This window comes from Trichomycterus rosablanca, chromosome 22 (genome assembly GCF_030014385.1).
Source record: "Trichomycterus rosablanca isolate fTriRos1 chromosome 22, fTriRos1.hap1, whole genome shotgun sequence".
Lineage (NCBI taxonomy): Eukaryota > Metazoa > Chordata > Actinopteri > Siluriformes > Trichomycteridae > Trichomycterus > Trichomycterus rosablanca.
In genome coordinates, this window is record NC_086009.1 from 1,788,966 (window position 1) to 1,815,123 (window position 26,158).

The 26,158-nt window shown below is 43.5% G+C and overlaps 2 protein-coding genes across 2 annotated transcripts; one reads left to right on the forward strand and one right to left on the reverse strand.

The window, feature by feature from the left end:
* Positions 1 to 4,817: 4,817 nt before the first annotated feature.
* On the forward strand, positions 4,818 to 10,247 carry LOC134300285 (perforin-1-like). Its single transcript, XM_062985005.1, has 4 exons — positions 4,818 to 5,353; positions 6,481 to 6,619; positions 8,339 to 8,556; positions 9,228 to 10,247. The coding sequence occupies exons 1-4, from the start codon at positions 4,818 to 4,820 to the stop codon at positions 10,105 to 10,107; spliced, it is 1,773 nt and encodes a 590-aa protein (XP_062841075.1). The 3' UTR covers positions 10,108 to 10,247.
* Positions 10,248 to 12,218: 1,971 nt separating this feature from the next.
* LOC134300286 (uncharacterized) lies at positions 12,219 to 17,852 on the reverse strand. Its single transcript, XM_062985006.1, has 9 exons — positions 17,843 to 17,852; positions 17,547 to 17,624; positions 16,076 to 16,222; positions 15,381 to 15,413; positions 14,651 to 14,764; positions 14,532 to 14,564; positions 13,637 to 13,681; positions 13,477 to 13,536; positions 12,219 to 12,525 (listed from the first exon to the last, which is right to left on the reverse strand). The coding sequence occupies exons 1-9, from the start codon at positions 17,850 to 17,852 to the stop codon at positions 12,521 to 12,523; spliced, it is 525 nt and encodes a 174-aa protein (XP_062841076.1). The 3' UTR covers positions 12,219 to 12,520.
* Positions 17,853 to 26,158: the final 8,306 nt, after the last annotated feature.

The following is a 26,158-nucleotide window of genomic DNA, read 5'->3' on the forward strand; positions in this document are numbered from 1 at the left end:
TAGCGGGCATTCAGCATTCAATCACAGTCACTGAACAGCCAGGTCCTGTTGTCAAAGCATGTTAGCAGTTTATGCTAATCCAATGCTAACCTCCCAAATCTTATTTCCAGTTAAAAACACACCAGCGGTTTTAATATTCCCAAACAATGGAGCACAGAATGATGGAGTAGAAAATGTCCCATGGCAGAAGAACAGCGGTCATGTCGGCTGCAGTGTGCTGCTATGGGCCGATACACAGAGGAACAGCAGCCGGATAAAAGCCTGCATTCCCCGACCTGCTCCGAGCTTCCGAATCTTCTGTGCGATTATTCCAGAAACAAAAATCCACCGAAATGAGTCTTAATCCTGCAGAAATCCCCCGCACAGATTCCCTCTTTCCATCCTGTAAACCGGCGTCGCTATCAATGGATTTGCTCGGTGCAGCATATAGTGAATCTTTCAGATTTGAACGACTCCTTTTAATGAGTCGACTCGCAAGAGGAATGAGTCAATTAGTCTTTCAGCAGGGTTTATTTATTTATTTATTTATTTATTTATTATTCAGTCATTTATTAGGATTTAACGTCATGCTTTACACACTTTTTACACACTTGTTTTTCATTCATGACAGTTACACAAGATTAATCAGTTCACAAGTTCAATGCCTAACACAGTCATGGACAATTTTTTTTTTGTAATTTTCTTTTTATTGGGAAAATCTTTTAAAAAGAAAGAAAAACAAGTACAGAATTCACTTGTAACAAATCCAGTGTCACAATTAATGTTTCAAATATTGTGAACCAAGAGTACAATTCCTGTTACAAACAAAACACACAGTTGGGATAAATCGTAGCAAAAGACTAAGACACCAGAATTTTCGACTTTCCCTTGTGATTAAATCACCATTTTAAATATAAAAACTTTTTACATTGTGAAGGGGAGGCTTACTTTAAATAGAAACAAGAAGAAGAGGGTGGAGAGATCATTAAAGTCTAAACAAAGTATGGTCATTGGGGTCCTATGTAATCTAGCCATTTAGACCAAATTTGATAAAATTTGTCCTTCTGAATGCTTTTCCATAATAAAAATTTCGTAAACAATATCAATCCTTTCATGTATTTGAGGAGGTTCAGTGGACAACCATTTTCTGGTGATTACTTTCTTACTTGCAGCCAACAAAATCGAAAGTAATTTCCTATCACTGTGACATATATTGATAGAGAGGTTTCCCAGATATAGACAATCAAAGTCAAATAGTATGTTTATCTTAAATATAGTACAGACAGCCTGGCTTTCAAGTACCCAGACAGAATAGTACACTCCCAGAAAATGTGGAAATGACCTGCACCATCCGAACCACACATTCTCCAACACCCGGATCCGGAAACTTGATACCGTTTCTGTGCCGATGCAATGAAAAATCTAAGGATGTTTTTCCAGCAGAATTCTCTCTAGGTTAGGTTACTTGTTCTGGCCCACTGAAATTGACATATTTTTTCCCAATTAGTCATGGACAATTTCATATCTTCAGTTCACCTCACTTGGACGTTTTTGGACTGTAGGAGGAAAACCAGGCAGACACGGGGAGAACATGCAAACTCCACACAGAAAGTACTCGGACTGCTCCACCTGGGGATCGAACCCAGGACCTTCTTGCTGTGAGGCGACAGTGCTACCCACCGAGCCCCTTTTAGTACAGTCAGAAAACGTGTAGTTAGAAAGACTTCAATATTAACCACCTTCATTTATTCATTTGTGGATTCATTTTTCTTACTTCATCCTGGTCAGGGTCACAGTGATTCTACTGCTGTTTAGGCACATCCTGAAAATGCATCGTGAAGAGAGCACCAATTCTATGCAGGTGAACACACACTTGGGCGGCACGGTGCCTCACAGCAAGAAGGTCCTGGGATCGATCTCTAGGTGTGTTGAGATTGCATGTTCTTCCCATGTCTGTGTGGGTTTCTTCCGGGTGCTCCGGTTTCCTCCCACAGTCCAAAGACGTGCAGTCAGGATAATTGGAGCTACTAGAAACTCTCCTAGGAGATTAAAAATCTATCATATAGTGGTTCCTTTATGAAATCTTCAGAAACCTGTTAGTATCAGAGTAATTAAGTTTTAGAAATGAGAAATTCACTGTAGTCTCTGTAGCCATGTTAGGTAAACTGTCCGTTTTAAGCATTAAAATTACGATTACCAACTCATGTAATACAAATATCAGCTGAAATAAACTTGTCTCGGTTTTAACGGCTCATTTGGGTTTATCTCTGCTGCACTGTGGTGATGCTGATGATCTGATCAAGCCTAGGACCACATGTGAAAAAAACAACTAAAATCTATGTCAGGTTAAAAATTTAAACCAAAAAAGGGTGCAAATGTTTCACAAGAACACAGGAGCAGCCACATTACCCATGTGACTTACAGAAAATGATACAAGCTATGTGTGGTTAGCGTTCGAGCGCTCGTAGGAAGGTGTCCGCCGCAGCAGAGCTTCCCAAATGCGAGATGATTCACTGTTAACTGACTGACTCTCAGGCCTGAGTTACACCAGCGACTGTTTCATTTCACGGGGAAGAAATCAAGTAGTTAAGAAATCAGAAAACAAGTTAAAACAATTAATAGCTGTGCAGAAATGGAAGTTTAAACAGCAAACAATTCCTGCAACAAGAGGTGAAGAAGGCCAAGATGTCAGTGAGTACAGTTTCCTACACCATTAAAAGCATTTGGAAAATAGGGGATACTGACAGGAAGAGGTCTGGTGGACCCTAAGTCATAACCGCATCAGAAGAGGAGTTGAGTCAACAGATTAACACCCGCTGACATCAACAAGGCTCAGTTTTTACAAATGCTTATTCCAGATATAAGTCACAAACAGCCCCTTTAAGTGTCTGTCTAAAGTTCTAAACACACAGCGTGTACAGAAATCATTTTTATTAGTGTGGATTGTTGATAGAATGGAAAGATAACGATCAGAAACCCCTCCGTCAGTTCTCACACCATAGCAAAGCTTTCCAGTAGAGTGACTTTCCTCAGAACTGCATTTATTTTCGACCCGTGTGCATGTTGTACGTCCCCCACCCATAGCTCTGATGATGGAAGCCCACCCACTATCAGTGTGACATTTAACTTACATCCACACGTACACACACACACAACAGCGACAGCTCTGAACGTCTCAGGTAAGCCAACACACTTTCTACCAAGCCTCCAAAATCTCTTTCTGTCGTTTTGAACGAATTACAGACACCAAAAATTCAGAATAAAATCTGGGTGTCATCAGTGGTTTCACATTCTGGTAGCTGAGAGACCGACGCTGATATAACAGATCAAAGCAGCTTTATAGGAAAGTAATACCACACGATTTATCAGCTTTTGCAATTAATGTACAGCTACTCGGTGTGGTCGTGACACTACAGTGATTTAAATCTGTAATATAAATATCTAATCAGGGCTAACTTATAAAACTGATGCAGGCCTTTAACAGCATCTGATCAAATCTGCATAAACTGGAGTGATAAACTGTCACTAGTGGTAAAATAGTAAACTTTTAGCGTGTATATCTACTCTAAATTTTAACACAAAACAAATAAATCTGTATTTATAAGCACAACCAAGGATGTGATTTATAAAAAAGCAAGAGGAAAATGACGTCCTAATATAATAACATTAGTGTTTTGTTGCAAAGCTTTGAGACATCTGTGGTGTCCCCAGTATTTTGGCTTTGTGTTCAGTAATTTCATGTAGTTCAATGGTTTAGGTACTGGACTAGTAATCACAAGGTTGCCGGTTCAAGCCCCACCACCGCTAAGTTTCCACTGTCAGTCATAATTGTAGGACAAAAGCGTCTACGCAATGCCAAAAACGTAAATGAATTCTAATCTCTAGAACTCTATTATGGGCAGCTGTAGCCTAGTGATTAAGGTACTGGACCAGTAATTAAAAGGTCGCTGGTTCAAGCCCACCACGACCAGGTTCTTTCTAATATGTCCCAGTACATTCGCTTCATGTATGTTTCCATCGCTGCCCCAATACCATTTGCAGAGAAGTTTTTTGAAGCGCTGTATTATAATGCGTCCACGCGGCATGGGGGGTAGTAAAGGTCCTGGGTTCGATTCCTATATGGAACGGTCTAGGTCCTTTCATTGTGGAGTTGTGCACGTTCTCCCCGAGTCTGCGTGGGTCTCCTGTGGTGCAAAAGGAAACTAATAAATTTACGTTAAGCTTTTTTATTATGTAAAAATGATTGTGTTCCCTTTGCACCACAGGTTGGTCATTTCAGCAGTGGAGACACTAATGACCAGTAATAATTAGAAACGTTTGGTGTCCTTAAGTCGTTGTTTTAGTACAATAAGCCACGTTAAGCGTTGCTCATAAGGCTTGAGTCACTTATACCATGTCATATCGAACAGTTCGTGTCACTGGATGCGCTTTAAAAAAGGTCAGCAGGACACTGGGTCAAAATTTGATCAGATTAAACTTTAAGCTCCATGGCAAGCACTAAAATCGCAAACCCAATACCATAAAAGTGCCACCGCTCAGAGAAGCGCTACGGCAAGTTAACCGGTGCCACCACACTCCAGAGGAACAATGGCATGGCCGACGCAAAAGCCTTGCCGCTGCAACAGTGACTACCAACATGGTGGAGAAATACAGAAAGCACAGCACGTTCCTTTATACGTGTTGAACAGGAGTCCTTCGTCCTCGGTTAGAGCTGGAGTCGAAATTGCGCCAGAGGTTGCTAGCAATGGGAATAATATATGGCTAAATTAATTTATCCTACATTTACAGGGTTTGTTTATACATTCATCATCTGTCCTCCACAGAAAAGTGATCCGATCATGTGTTCTGCATCGACTCTCCTACGGCTGGGTGTGTTGGTCCTCACCGTCTGCCCCCCGCCGATCCACTCGTGTGAAAAAGGGACGCCGCGGGAGTGCGCCGAGGCAGATTTCGCTCCCGGATCCGACCTGGCCGGAGAGGGCTTCGACATCACGAAGATGCAGCGGAAGGGCTCGTTCGTGATCGACATGAAGCGCTGGAGGCTGAAGGACAAGACCTGTACGCTGTGCAGGAACCCCTACATGGAGGGCAAGAAGCAGAAGCTCCCAGTTTCCGTGGTGGACTGGAGGCCGAGCCAGAAATGCAACGTGAAGGTGTCCAGCACCGTCTATCAGTCCAGCGAGGCCCTGATAACCTCCAGTACCTCCGCCATCGAGAACAACTGGAACGTCAATCTGGATATCGAAGTCAATCGAGGTCGGGGGTCGTTCATGCTGGCAGGGACCTACTCCAAGCTGGCGGAATATTCCATGGAGAAAACCAAGAAGGATAAGTTCAGCTTTACCAGCCACAGCGTTTCCTGTGGGTATTACAAGTAAGACGAGTCTGAAATATATATTTTATACAGTGAGCTCGGTTTTCATCTCCTACTTTAGTAGATTTAAGTGGTTGACATTGATTGGTGACTTCTCTGTGCCAATAAAACAGGCCTAGTTTGACGACTTTAACCTTATTATTACAGGAAATTTGATTGTGCGTTAAGAACCCAATAATCAATAAAAAACAGCTCTGCCATTAATAAGCCAAAGAAATGACCGTGACACTGTCCATAGTTAACCGAGCTACATCCTGGCCAGGGTCGCGGTGGGTCTGGTCCCACAGAATTCCCCTGGACAGGATGCCAATCCACCTCCCCTCCTCAGCCTCAGCCGATCATGTCTGTATGTAGATGGCTTAAGGTTCAGACCCTGGATCCCAGCGTTACAGGGCGAGCCGAGCTCCCCGTCATATTCACGCCCCTTATCATTTTATGTCGGCTTTATTCAGCACTTATAACAGCGAGTGGAAAAATCAATACGCAGCTTTTACTTGGTCTGATGCATCATAGGTTTGTTTTACGAGTCACAGAAAGTTGGGCGATTCAGTTCTGTAGCTGAGTGAGATTTTTATGTTTTAAATAAGAATTGTGGTGGAAAAACCCCAAATAAAATACCTCAGAGACTGGATTATGGGTTTTGGGGGTCATAAAATGCAATCGATGCACTTTTGACTATAATATGACTGCTGGCAATCATGCCCTGAACACATCTACACGTTTTAAATAGTAATTGATGTATTATGTATTAATCTAATATTTTAGTGTAAATTAACATTCTTCTCCCACAGAATCCAATTAATTCTCTTCCTACTTAAATCCGTATCCTTAATTCTTGTAAATAATAAATTTCTCTACTAATATATAAAGGATGTGAACCTCATGAGCTCATCATTCATTAATAAACAAAATAAACTCATTTCCAGTCAGTCGTTTTCTCGCTTTCTTATTAGTTTGTTTGTTCCAGCCGGGCAAATTGAGTTCTATATTTATCAGTGATTCTTTCATTATTGGTTTCCTTCTTTCTGTTCATTTTCCAGACTTAGATAAAAGAAGTAAGTTGTAAAACAGCCACCTATGATGTTACTTTCACAGATCATTTGCTTACTGCTGATTCTCATTTCCAGTTACAGGGTGTCGAGCAGGCCGCAGCTCCATCCTGAATTTAAAAACGCTGTGAAAGAGCTGCCTAAACAGTACGATCCTCAGTACAAACCACGATTCCACAAGCTCATCGACAACTTCGGCACCCACTTCATCACCAAGGTGAGAGCCGCACGGCCCGCTGACACAAGACTCACCGTCTCTAAACACAACAACACAACAATGCACAACAATATCCTGATGCACAATCATTCATTCACTTAGTTTCTGTTTTACCAGCGCTTTATCCTGGTCAGGGTCGCAGCGGGTGCATTTTACTGTTCAAAAGGTAGAAAACACCCTGGACAGGTCACCGCTCCAGCACAGGGCACATACACATGATCACAGCTCGGTCAGTTTTGTGTCTCTAATTAACCTGACTGCACGTCTTTGGACTGTAGGGGGAAACCGGAGCAGACACGGGGAGAACATGCAAACTCCACACAGAAAGAAAACCAAACAAAACCTTCTTGCTGTGAGGGAACAGTGCTACTCAAAAAAACATAAATGATTAATCAGCCTATTCCACTCAACAGCTTTTTGTAATGTTAGGATCAGTGTTGCCATCAGTTGTTGATATTGCAGGACTGTTTTGGAATGGAAGGAACCCCCGTCCCCTCGAGGTTTCATTCCTGGCCTCGCTCTAAAGGATTTTTAAATACTGAGTTCAATTACTCACTCACTGTCTTAACCGCGAGGGAAGGGGGGGTGATGGAGTCTATCCCAGCTTTTCAATGGGCACAAGGCACACAGTAACACCCTGGACGGGGCGCCAGTTCATTGCAGGGCACACAGACACACACCCATTCACCTATAGGGTAATTCAGTGTCTCCATTTAACCTGACCCGAGGAAACCCACACAGACACGGGGAGAACATGCAAACTCCACACAGAAAGGACCCGGACCGCCCCGCCTGGGGATCGAACCCAGGACCTTCTTGCTGTGAGGCGACAGTGCTACCCACCGAGCCACCGTGCCCTGAACTCTACTAAAACTAAAACCTCAAAAACTGACATTTCTTTTCAGTTTAAATAATTATATAATAAAAATATAATTCTATAAATTATTATATTATAATTATTATATATTATATAAATGATATAATTATATAATAAACATGTAGTTATAAAGATTATTATATTATAATTATTATATATTATATGATATAAATTATTATTGCTTTACAGTGACTGCTGCTACTTGCCTTTTAGTATAAGTTATTTATTCTTCTCATCTTGTACAGTAATTAGTTTTAGCTTTTTTAGTTTTAGTAATTTAGTTTAGATTAGTTTTAGTAGTTAGTTCTAGTTTGTCTTCGTTTCTATTTTTTATTGCTGCCTGTTTGTGTTTAAAAAGTCATACAAGTTTTATAGTTTATAGTTATAGTTTTAGATTATAAAAGTTGTACACTAAGGTTTATTCTGTTAGTTTAATCCCGTTTTATGTATGTAGTTACTCACAATTGACGTTCAGTGGACAGGAATTTCATTGTACACTGTAACTGCTGTAACTGCGGTTTCTACTGAGCACATGACAATAAAACTGCTGAATCCTGAATCCTGTATAAATATAAATATAAATATAAATATAAATAATGCGCGGCCACGACTCAGTAAGGCGTCATCATGTCTTATGCACATGAAGGAAAAAGTTCACTGTTGTCTTAAAATTGTGAGCTAATTGGTTTTTTTTTAATTTAGTTTATGAATGATGGTGGTGTGGCAGCGGTGCTACCCACCGAGCCATCGTGCCGCCCCATTGCAGCACAGTGTGTTAATAATAAAAGCTAGGGTGTAAAAACGTAAACAGGTGAGAATGATTAAAAACGTCTCCGCTGCAGGTGACCCTGGGAGGGAAGATCCACTCCGTGACCAGTATTAAACAGTGCCAGGCGTCGCTGCAGGGGCTGAGCGTGGACGAGGTGAAGACGTGTCTGGACGTGGAGGCGTCACTCAGCGTGATGGGCAAAGCCACGTCAAAGGTGGACTACAAGCACTGCAACGAGGCCAAATCGAAGACGGACGGCAAAAACAGTTTCTCCAGCAGCTTCAACGACAGGTAGGAAGAGGATTCATCGTCTGTGGTGCCGTGTGTACGATTCTGACCCTGTAGATCTGGTTATACTTGCAAATAAACCCCATAAACAAAAAAGAGCCAAAATGATCATGATGGTCATGCTCTGTTTGTACCAAGAGCTTCATCCTGACAGATCAAGAACCTGCAACAATTATTTGGTAGTCACGGTGCTCAAAATGATTCAAGTAAAAGTAATAAAGCAAATATAGTGCATTGCTACACCTCATGGACCTTCTCTGTAACCCAGAATCACATTCAGCAGGTTTATGTTTCTGTAGCATGTAGGACTTAACATCACTTTGTACGTTTAGGGTTCTTAATTGTCCAATTTCCACCACTGAACTAATGCAGACCATCTATGCTGGACAGGAAGGACTGTGGACTAGATCGTGGCTCCTCAGACACGTGTGAATCAGTCTGGATGTTCTTTTCACTCCTTTACAGGGTTTTAACACACACATGGGTACATGCGAAACTCCAAATATTCATCATTAGGAGAATTTGCAGTTGCCATGCTGTATCCGGGCATATTAGTCGGGGTGGGCTAGCGTGATCCTGCTTCTCCAGTAAACACCTAACACCGATGAAGAACACTCAACTGAAAGTGCACAGCGTTCCCCACTAACATCTCCGTTTCCTCTTTCTTCCCGAAGGTTGACGGAGATCTCCGGAGGCCAAACCACAGAACCCGAGCTCCTCTTCTCGGCCGATAAAGACCCGGGCGCTTACAAAGAGTGGCTGTCGAGCGTCCCCCTCATCCCAGACGTGATCTCGTACTCGCTGGAGCCCCTCCACGAGCTCCTTCCCACCAACAACCCGGCCCGGAAGCTGCTCCGCAGAGCCGTACACGATTACATCCTGGAGAGGTCTCTGTGGAGGAACTGCTCGGAGTCCTGCACCGTCGGGGCCAAACACAACCCCAAAGAACCGTGTGTGTGCACGTGCAACAACAACCCGGGCGTGAACCAGGACTGCTGCCCTGCCAAACGCGGACTCGCTCACGTCAAGATCACCGTAATGAGAGCGTCCGGGTTGTGGGGGGACAGCACGACGGCGACGGACGGGTACGTCAAAGTCTTTCGAAAGAATACCATCCAGATCGGGCACACAGTGGTCATCAATAATAACAATTCCCCAACCTGGGCGGCTACCTTCGACCAGGGTGACGTTGAGCTATCGAATTACGAAAGCATAAAGCTGGAGGTGTGGGACCAAGACAACAACTGGGACGACGACCTGCTGGGGTTTTGTATGGTCAGCGTAAGTGCAGGCACTCATGAGAATTTCTGTAATTTAAATCACGGCACGCTGTATTATAAAACCGAGGCAGCATGCGCTCCGAGCTTGGCCGGTCCGGCGTGCACCGAATACGTCGGTTCTCCTATGAATGTCCAGCTGGAGAAGACGTACGTGTCGCGGCACGCTCGGCCCCTGCTGCCAGACATGCTGCTGGAAATGGGGGTGATTCCGGAGGAACCGCGCCGCGTGATGGTCAGTCAGAATGGACACGGCGCTGACCAGACTCTTCTGTAGCTTTAACAGAGCTTTAAATTAGCTCTATTATTTACAAATTACAGCCTGTCTTTTTGTTTCCCTAAAAGCTGCAAACTTTCAAACATGAGCAACATTTTTCCTTCCTGTCCAGAGCCTTATGTAGCTGCCAAAAACATTTTACTGACCATATTATTTATTTACCGTCATCTCTCGGTATGTGGGAGGAAAAAAATGGGTTAAATTAACTGAGCTCTTCTTAAAAACTCCCTCAAAATTCAAAACCATGATTAAACATTCTGTATTATTTATTTATTTTATCCTTTTTGCCTCCGACATACACAATAAAGCCGTATGTAGACACCTGACCGGTTGATAGCACCGCTGGGGATTCGAACCCTGGATTACAGCAGTAGTGGGCTAGTGTAATTTACTGCTGCTAAATCCGAGCGCCCCTGTCACACTCGTTTACTTTATTATTATTATTATTATTATTATTATTTTTATCTTTATCATTATCAATCATTATCATTATCATTATCATTATCATTATCATTATCATTATTATTATTATTATTATTGTTCTCCCTGTGTCCATGTGGGTTTCCTCCAGATGCTCCGGTTTCCTCCACAGTCCAAAAACATGCAGTCAGGATAACTGGAGATATTAAATTACCCCAAATGTGAGTGTGTTTGTGTCCTGTGATGACTGGCGAACTGTCCAGGTGTTTCCTGCCCTTAGGCCAGTGAATCAGACCCACTGTGACCCTGATCACGATAAAGCAGTGGTAAAACAGACAGTGAAGGATGATGGAATAAATAAAATGTGCATTATTGATAGTGTAACACACGCTTATAAAATCTACATGTAAATGTTTACTACTATGCTTTCTTTATATTATTCTTTATTATTTATATTCTTTATTCTGCTGTCCTTCATTCATCAGCAATCTTTTTCATTCTGTGTGAACTCATTTACCATGTTTCAGTATCTAATACTTGAGTCTGGTGTGTTTATAATCACTCCTCAGCATTATAATAAAGTTATAATATTATTATAACACCATCGTTCATGTTCTCTGTACTGCGCCTGTGATCTAAAGCCTCTGTGATTAGACACTTATTTTCTTTATAATGTGGTTATTTAACCTAAATAAAAAGTAAGTGAGCATAAATCTGACGTCTCTCTGTGTGTGTTAAACCTGTGATGTTTTCAGACCAGGACTGTACACTATACATACAAAAATATGACCTGACCTGACCTGACCGGTTAATAGCACCGCTGGGGATTCAAACCCTGGATCACAGCAGTAGTTGGCTATTATTATTACTTTTATTATAAGGGGTTTTCAAAAAGTTTCCACAATTTTATATTGTGGTTATAAGCGGTGAGGGTAATCGATTGTGTCTGAGGGACTGAGAGACGCTTATAGTCCGGATTTAGCTCCATCTGATGCATCGGAAGGTGACTATGTAGACAAGTGATGTCATTTAGTTTTAAAATTCTTTAAAAATAGAGTTAAAAAAAAGTGCAGAAACTTTTTGAAAAACCCCCATTATTATTATTATTATATTATTATTATTATTATATTATTATTAGTAGTAGTATTATTTCTATTATTATTATTATTATTATCACTATTATTATTATTATTATATCTCTGTACATCTTTATTATGTTTATTATATCTCTGTACATTATTATTATTATATCTCTGTATATCTCTTTACAGTATATAAATAAATCTTTGAAATGTGACTGATCGGTGGCTTGCTAATTAATTTTAAAAATAAAAATGACCTAAAGTGACCTGTAATGACCTAAGATGTATTACTCTACTGTTTGGAAATGCTGAGAGTGGAGAATTTGCGGCTGGAACTGAGTGTTTTCTACATGTGAACATGTTATTAGGACGCGTGATCGAATTGCCCAACATTTACCAAACGCTTCAGACTGAACACCGAGCTGAGAGAGAGACAGGAAGTTTAGTGGCTTCCTGTTAACTTATCAGGTCTGACACGCAAAAAGTAAAGAAACAAACAGACCTTAAAAAAGACCCATAATAAATATCAGTGTGTGTTCATGAAGGTTGTGTATGTAACTGCTCGTGTGGACTCGAGTAAAGGACACAATGACAGGTCAGAGCACCGACTGAGGGGACAGTTTTACGTTTAATCTTCATGTGAATTCAAACAACAAGCAGAATAAAAGCTTCAGAGGTTTAGTGAGATACAGAGACCGACGGGACGTGAGGATCCACCCGAGAACCAAGACACAACACAAACCGTGGACACACAATCAGCCGAACGACACACTGGGATAAACATCACCAACACACATTATTACTGAAACACGACGGACAGACACAAAGTGCACGGCGGCGGACGCGAGGGGACGGACAGGAAGGGGATGATGGGAAATTCACGCAGAGTCGCACCTCGTGAGGCCTGGACGTCAGCCTGCAGAGAGGACGAGACACAGATCAGACGTTAGACAGACGCACAGAAAACATCAAACAGCAAGCTTAGGTGTATACTATACGGCCAGAAGTATTCGGACACCAGATGAGAGCGACCGCTGTGTGATCTTTTCAGCTAGAACTGAAGATTGATAGACAAACAGGTAGATAGACAGACAGACATATACATATATAGACAGATAGACAGACAGACAGATATATAGACAGACAAACAGACAGACATGCAGGCAGATAGATAGATAGACAGACAGACTGACAGACAGACATATAGATAGACAGACAGACAGACAGACAGACAGACAGACAGAGAGACAGACATAGAGACAGAGAGACACAGACAGACAGACTGACTGACTGACTGACAGATAGATAGTCAGACAGAGACAAACATAGAGACAGAGAGACACATAGACAGACAGACAGACTGACAGACAGACAGACAGACAGACAGACAGACAGACAGACAGACAGACAGACAGACAGGTAGACAGATAGATAGATAGATAGATAGATAGATAGATAGATAGATAGATAGATAGATAGATAGACATGCAGGCAGGCAGGCAGGCAGGCAGATAGACAGACAGACAGACAGACAGACAGGCAATTAGTTAGACAGACAGACAGATACATACATAGATAGACAGACAGATAGATAGACAGGCAGACAGACAGACTTTATTCATCCAGAAAGGAAATAAAGAGCTTGCTCAACAGGAAAGGACCTTCCCTAAACTGTTGCTGCAATTTTGGAAGCACTTGTTTGCACTTGTTTTATGGCTGAAACACGTGAATTCGAGAATTAGAAGGGGCGTCCGAATACTTTTGTATTCGCCGTGTAAATCTCCTCACATCCTCATAAAACTCATCACGACTGTTTTACTGACCGTTACGGTGATAAACTGACCCGCTGACAGTAATAATCACTGACCTTTGACTCCGGTGCCGTAGTAACCAGCCGCGCCGTACTTGCTGGGATCTTTTCCTCCTGCTGAACAGTTTATTACATTAAATCTTCCTCGTGTCGTCGCTTCATCAGCAGAGCAAACATTTCAATGAATCTATTATGATTATGAGGTTAAAACACTCACCAGTGTAGGAACCCTGACCACCGACGCCCAGCGCAGCACCAAGACCTGCGCACAGACATCAACACGTCATACAGGACCAAAGCACAGAACATAGTTTTTAACATGGGTTTTGTTTGTTAGTCATATCCAATTACCCAATCATATTTCTCCTCTACTGCTGCAGACCCCCAGTCCTGACTGATGGGGGGGCGTAATAACACACACCCCTTCTGACACGTGTGCATTAGCCGACCTGCACTAGACAGGTTCAAATGGGGATCCGTATCGCGCACAGAGAGTCACACACCGGCCAGCAGAGGGCGTAATTGCAGCAGTTATGAGTAAAATCTTGTGGTATTCCCACCCTCTATGTATATATCATCACATGAAAATCTTCTTCCTCTTAAAGCTTCTTCATACGCATTTACAGTTAGCCAGCATTTCAGATCAATAAAGTTTATTACTCTTATTATTACTGATTTTTACAGGTGCCCCGCCCGCTCCACCCAATCCTCCCAGGAGCTAAGCTCTAACAAAGTTCAGTAAAAACAACCTGATAAGAAAACAGTAGAACCTATAGTATGTATACTCTTTGACCACTTTATTAGGAACACCTTTATAGCTGTACTGTACACATGCACATTCTAATCAGCCAATCACGTAGCAGCAGTTTGGTTCATGTTCCCAAGTGATGTAGGTGAATTTGACCATACTATGACATCAGAAAGTGGTGATTTTATTAATTTTTACTTTACACCCACATGTACAGTTTGAAAAAGTAAAGAAAACATCAAGCAAGCGGCAATTCTGTCAGCCTGACCAGGATATTTTCATCTACAGTAACTCTTACGTATATAAAATGCCTTACAAGGATTGCAGTACAAGTGTGTGTGTGTGTGTGTGTGTGTGTGTGTACCTGTTGTCTCCACTCCATATCCTCTTCCGTCTCCTGAAAATCAGTGGAAAAACTGAGCCATTGACACACACTACCAACATAACACACACAATAACACACAGCCGCCTGTACTCTCTTACCGTATCCCAGCTTGCCACCGTCACCTCCTAGGCTGAGTGGCTGTGGTCCGTACTGGTATCCGACGTCTCCGTCCAACCCTGCTGCTCCGTTAAAGGGAAGCTGACCGATGCCGTCTGTACAAGAGAGGCGCAAACAGTCGGGCTAAATCTAAACATAACAAGTGCATCGAAAACTGATAATAAAAGTTGATCATCTCAAGGAAGATGACGACCGCTGAGCGAGGGTACGTGACGGCCAGAACAGAAAAGTTACGGTACTTCGGGAGTGATGAGGCACCCACATGGAAACGTTGAAGGCGGTGTTATGAATTGACCTATCTGTGCAGCCAACCATCACAAAGCGATGACGGCTAGCGATAAGACATGAATATAAACATGCACTACGATTGTTTTGACATGTGTAGAAAGTATTTAGTGCTGAATGTACCTGCTGTCAGAACTTGTATACAAAATAAAATAAACTGGTTATAATTTGTTCCATAATTTGCCTAGTTTGTGGTCACTCTTTTGGGTTTAATCGTTTATTAAAACTACAAAACATTTTTGAGAATTTTGAGAATGTAATAAAGCAGAAACGATGTGTCAGTGTTGGACAGTTTGCTAACGAATTCGCAGAGTTCTGGGATGATAATTCCACATACATCACAGTCACCGCAGATAAAGTTCTGATCGCAAAATACCAGCGTATATATATTTTATTTTTAGCTACAGTATAAGGGGGCGGATTTACCAGTTACAGGTTCCAGGATTCCACCAGCAGCACCTAGAGAAGGGACAGAGAAGAAAATGAAGACGGGATTCGTTTAGTCTCAGTGACGTAACACGTTCCGCTAATTTAGATTTTGATTCCGGCCCAACTCAGCCACACCTGAACGCGTCCCAATACAACCCTTAATTCACTGTGCATTCGTTATGACAAGGCGTCTTTAAAATACAATATATGGTCAAAAGTATTCGGACACGTGACCGTGAGCTTGTTGGACGTTAATACAGAGCGACTTAATGAGAGCGATCTAATGAGAAGGCTTCTCACAACACTTTGAAGATGTCTGTGGAAATTTGTGCCCAGGAGCATGTGTATGGCAGGGCACTGAAGTCTCAGGTGATGTTCAGGTTCATTCCAGAGCTGTTGAGTGGGGCTGAGATCAAGGCTCAGTGCAAGACACTGGAGTGTCTTCAAACCGAGCTTTTCTTCATGTCTTTATAGAGCTCTTCCCTAAACTGTTGCGTAATAGTTGGAACCATATAGCTTTCCTTATTAACCTGAAGTCCCAATACTTTTGTCCATATAGTGCAGCTGAAAATCAGAATCAGTACCAAGGCAAATTGTCATTGGTACTGATTTGCATTTTTATTTGCATGAAACACAGGCGCATTATTGTACACACACACACACGCCCCACTACCAAGAGCATGTACACTCACCCAGGCTGGCACCAGCTCCGAGGCCGCCCGTCTGTCCTACATAAGGAGCGCCGGCGTAACCGCCTGCTTTGCCTGCAGTGCCAAGACCAGCAGAGACCACAGGCTGACCGGCAGTAGCGCCGATCACCGCACCTGCCCCGGCACCGCCTACGGAAAACATAGAGCCACTGCGTTACAGACAGCAAACATTCCGGGTCAGAGGTCAGCCGGTTAGGTAGGATAGGTAAGTATATTCCGACTACTAGTCGAAAACTAATCACATCGTCCAGTTATGTGTCCACTATGTCCAGTGGTGTCCCATCAGGGGTTATGCTGGTTTTATTTCGGCTTCCAGACAAGTTGGCACTCAATCATTTGTTCATTGTTTTACCATCGCTTTATCCTATTCAGGGTCACGATGGGTCTGATTCACTGGGTGAGAGGCAGGAAACACCCCGGACAAGTCTCCAGTTTATCACAGGGTAGCCTAGTGGGTAGAGCTTTTGAGTATCAAACTGAACGATGTGGGTTCTAATCCTGGCTCTGCCATGCAGCACTGTTGGGCCCTTGAGCAAGGCCCTTAACCTTCTCAGCTCCTTGGGTGCCGTACAATAACTGACCCTGCGCTTCCAAACAAGCTGGGATATGAGAAGGAAGAATTTAATTGTACTGTACAGTGGACTGTGGAAGGAAACCCACACAGACAAAGGGAGAACATGCAAACTCCACACAAAAAGGACTCGGACTGCCTTACCTGGGAATCAAACCCAGGACCTTCTTGCTGCTGGCAGGTGTTAACAAAAAAATGAACATACGGGAAGCTGTAGGCGGCTGACATCGCTGTATGGAGCCAAAAGTATGTGCACACCTGACCGTAATCGGCTGGACATCACATGTTTACATTTAGATGTTCTGCATTCAGCAGACGCCGTTACCCAAAGTGACTTACAGTACAGAGACAGTATACGGTCTAAGCATTTGAGGGTTAAGGGCCTTGCTCAAGGGACCAAATGTGGTGATTTGGTGGTGGTGTGGCTTGAACCAGCAACCTTCTGAATACTAGTCTAGTACCTTAACCACTAGGCCACAACGCCCCACGTTGTGTAGTTATAGGCTTAAAAAGGAAGAAGGTTATTCTGAAGCCTTCCAGGAGGCATTAGATGAAAGGAGAATTTGTGGTTTCATGCGTTTATGTTGGATGAGAAGACCTGGCTTGCGGTCGATGTTCCAATTCATCCCAAAGGCATTCAGTGGGGTTGAGGTCAGGACTCTTTGCAGGTCACTGGAGACCCCTTACATGTCAAACTGTGTCTGTATGGACGTAACGATGTGCAGAAAAGGACCTTCCCTGAAGTGTTGGAGGACTGATAGTGGTTGGCGGCCCAGCTGAGTAATAAGCACAGGTGTCCAAATACTTTTGACCAGTGTACTATATGTTTATAGACAACAGTTTGGCGGAATGTTTTATGCCTAAGATCTTGATGGTTCTTACCATACTTGGCACTCTTGGCATCAGCGCCCAGTCCAGCGGTCAGTCCCAGTCCAGGAGCCAAACCTCCGACTCCCAAACCTACACGCCACGTAAACACCCCACAGTTAATACCACGAGATTTACCGTGTTTTTATGTGCATTTATTCTGGGTTTGTTTCATCGAGTAGCTTTTATCATTCATCAGAACAAATCAGAGCAGATTTGGGGAGAGACCGAGAGCGAAACTGAAGGTCGCGGTCTCGCCTCCCTCCCAAGTGTTTGGTTAGACTGAGATCTTACCGGCTATCCCCGCGAGCCCGTTGCCATCGGCTAACTCTGTCAGAAAGCCAAGCTCTGTAACATAATTATAACTCTCAGTGGATTATAATTATGCTGGGTGTTAGTAGCATGCCAGGAGTGTTACCAAGCCACGGTCGGACTCACCAGCGCCATAGCCATAGCCATAGCCATCGCCATATCCGTTAGTGCCATACGCATTGCCGTAGCCTGGGGAGAGGGAGGGAGGAAGCATGGCTAGATTAAATGCTTTACATGATGTGATTTTGAAAATTCAATGTCAGGTCTGAGTTCATCACATGACATTATTCTCACACACACACACACACACACACACACACACACACACACACACACACACACACACACACACATCATGTCTGGAGTGTTTACGTGTCACCTTGGATAGAAACCACATACAGCATGTACGAGGCCCTACCTAATTCACGGCTGTGAGCCTTTTCCCCTGTAGTATCGATTAAACGTTGTCTCACGTTTACTGATTAATCTGCACTATGAGGCGTCCTAGCAATCATACGGCAATTCAGTTAGCAATCGCTTAGTCAAAACGTCCTGTCTGTGCTGTGTTACTGCACTAAGCCCAGTGATTCCGAGCGAATCACACCCACCACGACCCTGACCAGGATAAAGTGTATCCAGCATCAAAACATAAAGAGATAATGTTCTGTTTACTGTTATGGCACATGGTTATATAGTTATATACTGTATGTTCTAGTTATATATGGTATATGGGAATCAAACCCAAACCCTTTATTATTATTCATATTATATTACCATATCATTTCCTTCTATTTTGGTGTCCTGATTATATTCGGTCACTCAATCAGTACAGTAATCAGTGGCGGTTCCTTGGCTTTTTATATCAGATAAATGGTGTGATGTGATATTCAGATAAATAAAATTATTCTTGGGTCAAACAAAAAGCCGGAAAACAATACAGGGATAGAAGATAAAATAGCTTTACCGGTCTGTTTGCCCAGTCGACCAGTCTGTGAGTATGCGCCGGCTCCAACACCTGAACCCAAACACAACAAGAACTTCAGAACCACAAGAATGAATCAGACCGTTAGAGTTTGATCAACATAAACCAAATATAACTGTAGTCAAACTTTTAAAAAATCTTAAAAATGTAGTGTAGGATGGAGTGGAGAGGAACTGAAAGTCCTGAAAGTGATAAACAGAGTAAAACTTTAGTATGTAGCAAGATGTGATCTAAATAAAACAATTAAATGATTTAATTTAGAGTTAAAGAATTAAATAAAGGGCGGCACGGTGGCACGGTGGGTAGCACTGTCGCCTTACAGCAAGAAGGTCCTGGGTTCGAACCCCGTGTCTGTGTGGGTTTCCTCCGGGAGCTCCGGTTTCCTCCCACAGTCCAAAAAAATGCAGTCAGGTTAATTGGAGACACTGAATTGCCCTATAAGTAAATAGGTGTGTGTGTGTGTGTGTGTGTCTGCCCTGTGATGGACTGGTTGTTACTGTGTGCCTTGCGCCCACTGAAAAAGCTGGGATAGGCTCCAGCACCCGGGAGTTCCGGGGGTCGGTTAAGACTGTTAGCAACCCTACTTTATGTATTCTAAACCACGCTGCATATTGCACATCAGACTAGCACCTGCTCCTCCCTCTTATTACGTTACATGCATGCACATCTGCATAAGGTTCAACTTACGCTTAGTAATTAAGTGTCACAACCTCTGACCTTGGGTGCTGGATTAACCTAAAGTTACCGAAAAGCGGTATAAATAGCTACAGGGAGGACACATGCTGTGTTATTGATCAGTATGGGTCAGCAGCAGTGACCTATGAATAAATATAGGGAGTTCCACCTAAAAGACTGCAATGACATTTCAGTCCGGGCCATAAGATAAGAAAGGTTGAATCCACCTGCCCTGCTCAGACGTGTATTTTGCAGGTTCACTTTCAATCATACACTGTATTAATTCAGGCCGGAATGAACACAGATGTTTATTTAGCTCCTCTGGTTAGTATGTAAGTATTTATTATAAGCGTAGATCTACATACCCAGTCCGTATCCGTTTGAGAGCCCTGCTCCTGGATAGACACCCGCGCCGAATCCGTACCCTGCCACACACAAATCACACTACTGTAAACACACCGACACGACGGGACAGAACCAAACGTTCGCCCGATGCTGTGGAATGCCGTGATCAGCCAGGAGCTGTGAAAAAAGTAAGCATGTGACATACCGTCCGTCCTGTAAGGTCTCGCACCGACACGTTTCCAGCAGAAAAGAAGCAGAAAGCAGAAAAGTGATTCTAAAGTTCGAGAAATATGGTGCTGTGCTCAGGGTGGTCGATTTATAAGACATAAATGTACATAAATGTATGGAATGTGTGTAGGTGGTGCAGCAGCAGCCAGAGAAATGGTGAAATTTGTGGTAGATTTTTTGAGTCCTAAATCTGGGTGTATTTAGGTCTGTCTGATTTAGGACATCAAAAATACCACCTTGTGTTTTCATGCGTTCGGGCAGAGACCCTTGAACTTAACGGGGAAAGTTTACCAGTTGTAGCTGGTTTGGCACCAGCTCTGCGGGACGTCGTTCCTCCTACGTGATACGGATCCACAATCAGTTACAAACCAGGGTCACGATTTTACAAACAAACAAAAAACCACAAAATAAAATAAATAAATACATAAATGCCACCAAATTGTGAAGCACAAATGAGAAAGAATGTCCAATAACATCAGGATTAGAGCATCTGTAAGCAGCTGTAAATATAAACGGACTGCTGAGGGTTTTTACAACGTCAATACCCTGTATTTTGGTTAAAAAACACCATAATTTTAAAGCAACATGGATGTTTCGAACTTTCTGACAATTTCACTGATATATATACTATATCTCTAGTATCTCCAATTAGCCTGACTGCACGTCTTTAGACTGGGGGGAAACCCACGTGGACACAGGGAGAACATGCAAACTCCACACAGAAAGGACCCTGGCTGCCCGGCCGAAGAATCGAACCCATGCCCTTTTTGCTGGGAGTGCCGCCCTACCATGTGCACATGCAAACCTGTAATCAATCTGGGCTTAGAAGTAAATTTAGCATCACGTGATCGTGGTCACATTAAACCCAGACGCTTTGTTTGATTGGCTCTATTACATCTGGTTTTACTCTGAAGCTCAGTGGTGAGTAAAATCAGAACCCACACAAAGCTTCACAATGCAAATCCACAGATTTTTACCTCCCCGAGTTTTAAAACCCTGTCCATAACCTACACAAGTGGAACACTTGTGATCGGCCGGGAGACTTTTTAATCCGTCGCTGAATAAATAACATCATCCGCACCTCATCTGTTTTCTGGCAGGCAGCGAGGCTTCCTCACCCCCGCAAAAATAAAAGCACTGACAGTCTAATGGGGTCGTAACTGCTCCTCCGGCCCGTGATCGATACAGACTCCCGTATCGATCGCTGAAAAGTGATGAGCGGACACAAACAGCGGGTTGGCCTGACGCATATGGAATAGAAGGAACGAGCTGTGGTGCTTTACCGTTATTTATAACTCTGCCAGCCACACCCCTCACCCCGCACACCGTATCATGAGTTATACTGCGTACTGCATGATACCCGGCAGTGCGACCGGGCGGGCGTCCGATTTCTCCTGCTTTGCCTGCGCACTGCTTGTACTAAAATTGAGCGAGTAGCTGTGAAGCACAAACATGCAGTTTACCGTTGCCTTTAGCTCCGATCCCTTTGGATACTCCGGCTCCAGAACCAAACCCTGACACAGATTACAATACCGGGTTTATGACCATAAAAGGACATTTTTATACCAAACAGTAAAGCTAGACTGATTTCATACTAGTGGTACTGAAAGGTGAGATACAGACGGACAGCGCCGGTACTACGAATTCGTTTCACAAAGCCGAACGTCATCTTGTAATGAGTTGGTAGAAAATTTACCTGCATAACATATATAATTTACCTATAGATCTATAAACCTTAAATTAATCAATCCTGAAGGCCAGAAGGGTCAGTTCAGTCACACATTGTGCCCAATTCTGTGCATCTTTATTACATTTGTCCAACAATCAACCTAATTACCCTAAAAAAGGTTCCAAATACTACCCCGAAGTGTTCTTTGTTTTCTCTGTAAGGGTAAAAATAACAGTACAGGGCACTCAAATAGAGGTGGCGCAACGATAAAACATGCCAGCGCACCAGAGGGCACCTATATGGACAATGCTCGGCTTGTCCGTCAGGTTGGATGCCGGAGGGGATTCTTTATAATGATTGCTGCACAAAGACGGGGGATAATGGAGATCGGTGCGTGACTCTTCACGTGCAAGACTGAGCCCTATATGAAGTGGACTTGCAGGTGAAAAGAAGCGGTCAGCTGCTGCACATGTGTCGGAGGGGTGTGTGTTAGTCACGGCTCTCCTCCTCGGTCTGGAGTGGAGGTCAGCAGAGGTAGAGAGGAAGCAAAATGCTTCAAAAAGTTATAGTTCCTCCTATAACCACTAACTGTTTAAAAACCATCGAGGATCCTTTTTAGGGACACATGTTTGGAGTCCAGGACAATTTGTTAACTTTACCTCTAACCTGGTCATTAACTACCAAGTTGAACCAGACATGCATCTGGATCTGTCTCCAGATCTGTAGATTATAGCATGCAGACGGAGTTACCGTTGAGGATAGCACCTTGTCCGGTGGGCGCTCCTGCTGTCGGACCATAACCTAAATATCACAACACTGGTTACGGCTCACATCAAGAACACTGTGAGTATGTTTCTACCAAGCCATTGGACAAGCGAGTTATACAGTGGCAATGTATCGTCAAATAAAGCGTTAACATCTTATATATCAAGCGTTTCTAAGCATAAAAGAATTCCAAAAACATTCCATTACCGGTGGATTTCTCTTTCTGTGGGAGGGTGATGGGCAGCCCTCCTCCAACCCCACTACCTACAGATATACACACATCAACCAACTGTACTGGGAGAACAACATATAGGTTTTATATACACATACATACTGATGAGCCAAAAACGTTTCAGACGTTTTCCACCCTCCCTGCTATCAATAACTGTAAAGAACAATGACAGATCCTGACTTTATGCAAAGCTACATGGGTATATTGGGGGGCATTTTGAGGATATCTGAATATTAGGGGGACAGGTCCATCCCAAAATATATTCTGATGATGGTTGGTAGTACACATGTTCATAAAGAAGATATAATCAGACCTGAGGGACTTTAGTAAGGGCTTAGTTGTTATGGCCGTACAACTAGATGGAAGTATCTCTGAAAAAGCAGAGGGGGCTTCCAAGCTGCCATGATAAGTACCCACCGACAGTGGTCTGGGAAGGAAGAAGCCACGAACCGGCAACAGGTTGTTGGGTGGACAAGTATCGCCAATGCCAGAGACCAACGATGGCTAGAGTGTTCGGTACAGACCAACAGAAGAGCTACTGTGGCTTAAACGGCCAGACTGGTTACCAGTGGACACGCTGACTCCTGACAACATCGAAAGCACCCACAGTGGGCGTGCAGATATTGGACTGGACGTCAAAGCATTGGAAGAGGATCTTGTCCGACTTGACCATGAATGTGAGCATAGAGAAGCTGAGGAACCTGCTGGTGATGCCCTGGTACCAGATCCCACAGGATTGTGTCAGCATTTTAGGCAGGTGGTCCTAATGTTTTGGCTAATCGTTAATAACTATTGAGAAACAACAGTACAAAATGAGAATAGGAACAAAAACACATTTAGGACAAAGACATCAATCCCAGAAGACTGTGTGTTTTGACTGTGTGGCCGCAGCCATGGAATGAAACACGAACCCGGAGACATGAGCAGAAACGTGGCTCACGGCTACCATGTTTTGCACATATGCAAAGAAACGAAAGGCAAATGAGACACGGATCGTAGTGAATGTAAATGATCCTCCACTCGTTCCACTCTTCTGCAGCTCATGGACCACATATGGATCCATCAAACCAGTGAGCCAAAGAGTGGTCGTCCATTCATAGAAGCCATTAAAGTGGAAGCTATTAACATGGGATCATTCCACGGACCACAAGTGCTGTAGCTATGAAGACTGAGAAGAACCCAAACCTAAGCATGATCTCCAAGCTTTCCTTTGTAGAGTTTGTTCAAGTCCAAGTTTGTTCTGTATGAGATAAGAAACCAACCAAGTGCAGGAAACTAGAAAAGTGGGTGGCATCAAGGTTATCAAGACAATGTGGTTCAGAAATTATTAGATTCCAGAACAAATGGTCAGAAGATAAGGGTACAGAGAAATGATGCTAGGCAGGAGTGTAAAAAAGCCTTTACATGCTGTTAAATCTGTCTGGATAACGCTCAGGTGGCGCAGTGGTAAAACACACACTGGAACCAGAGCTGGGATCTCGAATACATCATATCGAGTCTCGGCTCTGCCTGCCGGCTGGGCTGAGCAACCACATGAACAACGACTGGCCTGCTGTTCAGATAGGGGTGGGATTAAGCCAGACAGGGTCTCTCTCATGACTGGTGCAATTACGACCTCTGCTGGCTGATTGATGGCGCCTCACAGGGATGGGAAAAGAGTGCTCTCAGGGTGTGTCTCTCCGTACACAATGCCGATCCGCATTACACTTGTCAAAGTGTAGGTGATAAGATGCATACGGCTGCTGCCCACGTGTCGGAGGGGGCGTGGGTTAGCTTCGTTCTCCTCGATCAGAGCAGGGATCGGCATTGGTGGAGGGAGTAAAAACATAAACAAAATATATAAATACAAAAAACAACAATAATGGATGCTTAGCAAGACTGAGAGACTGAGAGCAAGACATGATCAAAAGTAATAGTTCAGAAGAACCAAAATTGTCCAGAATGGGCGCCCAAAATTCCTACTGACTCACTTTACTGGTTCAGTTGAGGTTCCATCAATACCCGAAGGAACAAAAGTGCTTTCAAGGGGGTCCAAAACAAGGTGAAAAACAATGTGAAGTAGAACCAATATTGCATTAGCTGTCACGGGGACCATAGTGTCATAAGACCCAGACGAGCTTCCATTATGACCAACTTTTTACCAGATATTCAACTCCAGCAGCCTAAGACGAGCCTTTCTGGTGAATCGGCGGTATGCGGAAGCTTTCAAAACGTCTTTCGTAGACGAGATACCTGACATGAGTGGTTATGTAAAGGTTAAGGTTTTACCGGCTTTCGATGGCCTTGTGACCTGTCCACCGGGCCTGCCAGCTCCCGCCCCAAATCCTAAAAACCACAGCATTTATTTAGCAAAACTGCCTTTAGAAAAGAGTCAGGTTTAAATAAAAAACAAGGTGACTCCGAGTCGGTCTGAAATCCTAGTGAGCTCTCTGAATTCTACGTCGTCCTACACCTGCACGCTCCCGAAAAGAAGCCTGTCTCAATACTTAGACGTGTTAAAATGCTGCCTAATGAGACGCCTTATTCTGAGGGATAATCTGACTGAATAATGAGGGAGAATCGAATGTCTACAAGCGTCATTTATTAGCAATTTTGGGTGTCAGGGACAATTTAACCATTGTCGATACACAGAGATGTTAGCTGGCGTGCTAGCAGCCTCTCTTGCCTCAGCACATAGCTTATTAAGGTAAAACTGCGGAGGTAGGTGGGGACAGGCGATGGCGCAATCGCTGTCTTACTAACTAGAGCGTCTCAATAACCTGCCGTCTAAAGTCTGAGCTCAGTCGCCCAGGTAGGCGGCGCTCAGCAGGGCAGCTCACCAGGTTTTCAGACAGACCAGACGACTTTAAAGCTTAAACAGCTAAAACTGGTACAAAGAACGTCACAAGCGCATAAATCTGAGGTACAGAAACACACGTGAAGATTTACCTGTACCCCCCGGTCCAGCGGGTGCAACTTGTCCTGCACCAGCGACAGCACCTGCACCGTAGCCTAAATAGCACAACATGGATTACGACATTTCTACATCACAAACAAGTCCACGACAAGTGCAACGGCATGCTTTCGGCCTGGTCAGCTCAAGGCTAGCGAAGAGGAGACGAACTGGATGTGCTCACAAGACACGCAGGGTGCTGGCATGCACTCCGAAAAGACAGAGCCCTCGGTGATGTGTGGCGGAAACGCTAAAGCGGTGCAGACACTCATCCAACACACCCCAACAAACGTAATAATAATGATATTAGTATTATTATCATTAATAAGATAAACAATAAGCGCTATGTTTAATAAACCTTGCTTTGCTTTGCTGGTGTTTGTTGGTGAATTCTGTGTCTGAGCTTCAGAGAATGATCAAAGGCTTTGATCATCGGAACAAAAGTGTGAATGCGTGTGATGAAACCAACATCACATTCACACCCACA

What these genes read in the sequence shown, in the direction of transcription:
- LOC134300285 (XM_062985005.1), top strand. Translation starts at nt 4,818, where the DNA reads ATGTGTTCTGCATCGACTCTCCTACGGCTGGGTGTGTTGGTCCTCACC. An exon ending in GTTTCCTGTGGGTATTACAA is followed by an intron (nt 5,354 to 6,480) that starts GTAAGACGAGTC and finishes TCTCATTTCCAG; the next exon opens with TTACAGGGTGTCGAGCAGGC. An exon ending in TCCAGCAGCTTCAACGACAG is followed by an intron (nt 8,557 to 9,227) that starts GTAGGAAGAGGA and finishes TTCTTCCCGAAG; the next exon opens with GTTGACGGAGATCTCCGGAG.
- LOC134300286 (XM_062985006.1), bottom strand. An exon ending in CGGAGCTGGTGCCAGCCTGG is followed by an intron (nt 15,414 to 16,075) that starts GTGAGTGTACAT and finishes TCCCTTCTCTAG; the next exon opens with GTGCTGCTGGTGGAATCCTG. An exon ending in ATATGGAGTGGAGACAACAG is followed by an intron (nt 13,682 to 14,531) that starts GTACACACACAC and finishes GTCTGTGCGCAG; the next exon opens with GTCTTGGTGCTGCGCTGGGC.